The 5,327-nt window shown below is 31.4% G+C and overlaps 1 protein-coding gene across 1 annotated transcript; it reads right to left on the bottom strand.

Moving 5' to 3' along the window:
* On the bottom strand, window positions 561-3,860 carry LOC109335695 (trihelix transcription factor ASIL2). The gene is made up of 3 exons (XM_019571852.1): window positions 3,121-3,860; window positions 777-1,176; window positions 561-739 (listed from the first exon to the last, which is right to left on the bottom strand). The coding sequence occupies exons 1-2, from the start codon at window positions 3,715-3,717 to the stop codon at window positions 784-786; spliced, it is 990 nt and encodes a 329-aa protein (XP_019427397.1). The 5' UTR covers window positions 3,718-3,860; the 3' UTR covers window positions 561-739; window positions 777-783.

Raw genomic sequence — 5,327 nt, 5'->3', positions numbered from 1 at the left:
TGGCTTTAATCCCAATATTGATAGTGCATTTTGTTTTAGTTCTTATAAAGTTTGATTTTGCAAGTTCTAGTCCTTATTATCACATGTCATATGTGTGATAATATTTTTGTTGCTTGAAGCCAGCTACATCAGCACTTAAGAGAATCACCTTAAAGTGGGAGAGCAAAAGTAATGACTCTAAACTTTAAAAATATGCAGAACTTATGTACAGTTTAAAATAATTTTATATTTTTATTGTTTAATGCTTTCTCTGAATTTTTGTTGTATCACTTTCTCAATTACCATGACTTTTATTTGTCATAAACTATTCATTGTACTTCTCAAAAATAATTTCATATATTTTTCTTAAAAGTTTATTGAAAAATATAAAATATTTTAAAATGATTTTTTTTATAAGATGGTGTTTTGTGCCACACTTAAAGAAAAAATGAAAGCATAATCTTCTCTCTCACATATATAATAATTTATGTACTATGAGTTGTGATTTATAAAAAAAATACTTAATAATTAAAATTTTAATTTAAATATTTTTTTTAAATAGTGGGATTTTCTAAACAATATATGAAACAAACTTCATTTGTTAATGAATTGAAGAGAAGGTTATTACAATTAAAAGTTAAGAGAGATAATTATTCTAATGTGCTACCTTATGGTGCTTGCTATCTTGAATAGTTAGGAAAATTACAAAGTTATAAGTCTCCCTCTCCTTTCAACATATTATATTCATTATAATTTATAAGCTCAATCCTCATGAATCATACCATGAGCTTCCATAATTTACTCTTAGCTTCTTCCAATTCTTAATGATGAATCAACACCTTTATTGACACTTGCAAAGATCTTAGCAATCTCTAATTGTGTATTGGCAATGATTTCAGTTCTCTTAAGATCCATTTCACTTCTCTTGGCCTCAGCTTCAACTCTCATCCTCTCTATCTCTTTCATTGTGTCCATTCTTGTTTGTTCTGATCTTACAACAACTTCTGCTAACCACCTTAAACTTTCTGCTATGTCCATGTGTTCTTTCCTTTGCCGTTTGTTGCTGTCCATTTTCATCTTCTTCTTGTTGAATCTTACGTTGTCCTTTTCACTGTAAAGAGCAGGTGTGCTGCTATCCGTGTCCAATGTATTCTTGTTAGATACTTGGTCAGATGACTTAGTTCCTAACCCATCTTCCTGTTAATAAGAAATTAAACACATAGATTAAGGCACTCAGTCAATAAGTCATTATTTAGACCGGTAGGTCATTGATTTGAACCACTTAACTCATGTTATATTGAAAATTCTAAAAAAAACATAATATTAGCTAAAATTATATTCTCCAAATTCAAAAATATTATCTTACATAATTAAACAATTAGTATCATTATAAAATGTCACAAATAAGTTCTATGTTTTAGTAGCAATAAAAACGTATAATAAGTTTCAATTTTAATTAAACAATGAAAGTGTTCCTAAAACATAATTTAACAAATGATAAACAAAACTACAATTAAATCATTTGATTTTTCCATCTTAAACTATCATTCTTTTAGTTCGTTTTTAAAAATATTTTGTGATTGACTCTGTCATTCTAAACGGTTTAACCACTCAAGTCACTAATTTTAGGCTTAAACCAACATAATTAAACCTAATTATTTCAATTTTAATACAAAATTAGTTAAATGAGATGTCAGACCAATCAAATTGATGACTGATTTATGGTTGAACCGATCGAACTAGCCAATCCAAACCAAGTTTTATACACTGAATATGCTTTTCATTGTAATATACAATGTTCTAAATTACACTCACTAACCACAGTTCTAATTTTTGAGAGCCTCTATAATAACATTTGTAACTATAATATTGGCTGCCACATTTTTATGCAACTTTTGATATTTGGGTAAAAAGAATAACCACAATCACAATACCAATTTAAAGTATTGAAAATATATTTGAAATATGGGAAAGAATGTTTTAATGTCAACTTCTTGCATATAATATATGGTTAAAATAGAGGTGATGTTACACTTTGGAGTTGGACCTTATAAATTTTTGTATGTAATAATTTGATTTCTATAAAAAATGTAAGAATCTAAATTAGTATTCAAATATTGTAAATATAAATAAATAAAAAGTTTCATTAATGATAATAAAAATATTAAAAAAACTAATTTGATTTACTTTCAATATTTTTACTATTTTTGGGTTTATAAAAAAATTTAAGGTATCAAAATATATGTCTTTGCTATTAGAATAGAAGTTCCATTATTTACCAACAAGACATGAGTTTAACAGTGTAAGATCTCGTTAGATTTTCAGAAAGACTAAAAAGTCAATGATTCAATAACTGAGACCAACACTTATTCGAAGAGACAATCATGTATCCCCGAAGAGATTAGTTCCTTATCGATAAAGTAAATAATACCCTTAGGGTTAGTTTGAGAGTTGAATTTTGGAGGGGAAACAGAAGGTTTCAGAGTCATCTCATAAGTGTATTTCATAACTCTCAAACCATTTCTCAAACTAACCCTTCCATTCCATAAAATAGTTGCATTATTTAAACAATAAGAGTTGTTTTGACTATTAGAGACGACCACACATATATTGGTATGTTGTACATTCATTCCAGTTTTACATATATCATGTAGGACAATACTCAATTCCATCATTATAAAAATCGTAGTGTTTCATGGATGTCAAATGCTCTAGTTAAAAAACTTACCGAAAATAAATTGATAGCTAGGTCTAGTTCTACACATTCCGCTGCAATCATTTCGATATTGCACATGAAATATCATATATTTAATTGAAAAAATGTTTATATGGGGAAAAGAAAATAATTTTCACGGGTCCTACATGCAAACTTTTACAGTCACATAAAGCAGTCAGAAGCATAACCGAAGTTTTGAAGCATAAATCCCAACCCAGAGGTAAAAATCCTTCAGTAATGGATGCTTTAATAATGATAACAAAATGTAACAAAAACGAGTTAAATTATATATGTAGTAATCTTGAAGAAAATATAGCTTCTCAAAATTCTGCTAAATTTCAGCTTCTGGTTTCATATAATAACCCAACTAAATATAAGCATGCAAGTGTCAGAATAAAATCAAAATAATAATGCGGTTAATCTACCTTGGCTAATCTATCAACACCATTGGAGCCATGTGAGTTTTGTGCAGTTGCATGCGGTGGTGGAGCAGCCGGAGGTGGTGGTTGTGACACCGCCAGTGATGGCTCTAACAACATCAACGCTTGGTTATTATTGCTAGGGTATAGTGATTGAGAAGGTGCTGCTGCTACTTTTGGTGGTGGTGGTAGTATACTAGATACTGGCCCAGTTCCACGCAGCAGAAGATCAAGACGAGAATATAAAGGCCAAGTTGATGCATCTGAAGTTGCTGACTCTGATCTATACCTTTTCTTCATAGACTCTATCTTGTTTTTGCACTGTGTTTGTGTTTTTGGTGATTTTGTTGAATTTGCTCTTGATGAAACATATTTTGCAACATCTTCCCAGTCTTGACCTTTGAGTTTGGCCCTATTTCTGAGCACCCATTTAGCTTCATAGGCCTCAAGAAGAGTGGACACAGCTCCTTCACTCCACTCATCTCTCTTCAGCCTATCACCACCAATAATAGGTTTTCTTAGAGACTCTTTCTTGGGAGTTATGGTATTTGTGGTGTTATAGTTAGGGACAAGAGATAGGTGGTTGTGTTCTTTGTCATCCATCTCTCATAAGTCATATCCCATGTACTACTAAACTTTTTAACCCCTTGTGTTGTTTAATTAGCTGTTAACATGCTCCAAAGTCCACATGAGAGTCTAAGAATAAAGGTACCAAAATATTGGACACAACCACTAGCATTGAAAGGAGTGAAGTTTCCCTAAAGAAATGGAGAGTCTAGTACTAAAATATGAAAAATTTGTTTAACTCTAAAAAATTTATTGAAAAATAATTTCAAATCATAGCTGTTAAATTTGTTTACCACGTGTCACAATCCTCATGGAGAGAATCTCATCAATTAGAAAGAGAGTGAAAAAAGGAAGGCTAGCTATAGTGGGTGATGAAAAAGGGGGGAAATAAAAATGCTTCACTTTTGTCAAATAAGTTATGATGTCAATGCCTTAAACTTTTCTTTTTATTGCTTTTGTGGGAGAAAAGATGGTCCTTAATGGTTTTATGTGATTGTGAGCAATAGTGTATATTGGTATTTGTTGTTTTAGTTGAGTTTATTTGGCTGTTAGCGTTGATATGAAGCCAACCAAGACATCCACTGGGCCTTAACACAAGGGTGGTGCTGGTGGGTCAGTCACGTGGGTCTGTCACCCACTCCCCCTTAGATCCTCATCACTGATTTCATAAGTATTATTCACCACCAACACAACCACCATGTCCAACTGATTTCAATAAGTCAGAATCCTCTTCATTAAAAGAATTGATATGAAAAACTAAAGAAAAAATAAAATATGATAATACTTTATCTGAGATGACACTTTTACTTCGAAATTGTAGACAAAATAAAACTAACACCTTCAGTATTAGAGATGATCCTAATTCAATTTCAATTTTCTCCACCAATAACCAATGTGCTAGCATCACTCAAAACTAATACCTATTATTATATCTCGCTCCATCTCTTCTTTATAGTCCTCTTTTTCTTCACTATCTTTCTCCTTGTCTCTCTCAGGTTGCACTTTTGTTATGTGCCTTTTGGAAAGGTGGTCTTTGGTGATTCACAACCACTAACTTCTAATGGCTTTCTATTGACGACTTTGGTTATCCATTGTGGTGGTGAGGAATCATTTTTGGCCACATCAAGAAAAACAAAGACGAGTGATTACTTGGTCATTCAATTCTAATGCTAGCTATAATTCATTCCTTTGAATCATTGTATTCCTTCTTGAATCATTTCATAAAGGTTCCTATAATGAAATTAAAAAGCTCATCTTTCATGTCAACTTTGATGAAATTGCAACAACAAAAAAGGTATTATGATGCACGAGACTCACATCTATTTATTATTTAACAAAAAAAGGTCTTCTATGCCACATATCAATTGCTTAGTATCTTTATGCCACATGTCAATTGCTTAGCACCTCTATGCCACATGTCAATTGCTTAACATATCTATGCCACATGTCATTTGCTTAGCACCTTTATGCCACATGTCAATTGCAGCCAAAAATTTCCCTCCTAAAAAGTTTCACTTCCTAACATACACTCTATCACACACGATCAAAGTCAATTCATACATTTGACCATTCTTATCCTCTTGTTATTTACTCACATATATAATATTTAGTATTTATTATTTTATTAAGACTCGTGGCCCACATCT

The sequence above is a fragment of the Lupinus angustifolius genome, chromosome LG02 (assembly GCF_001865875.1).
Source record: "Lupinus angustifolius cultivar Tanjil chromosome LG02, LupAngTanjil_v1.0, whole genome shotgun sequence".
In the NCBI taxonomy this organism is placed as follows: domain Eukaryota; kingdom Viridiplantae; phylum Streptophyta; class Magnoliopsida; order Fabales; family Fabaceae; genus Lupinus; species Lupinus angustifolius.
Note: the sequence above shows the minus strand (reverse complement) of the source record. Positions and strands in the feature narration are given on the sequence as shown.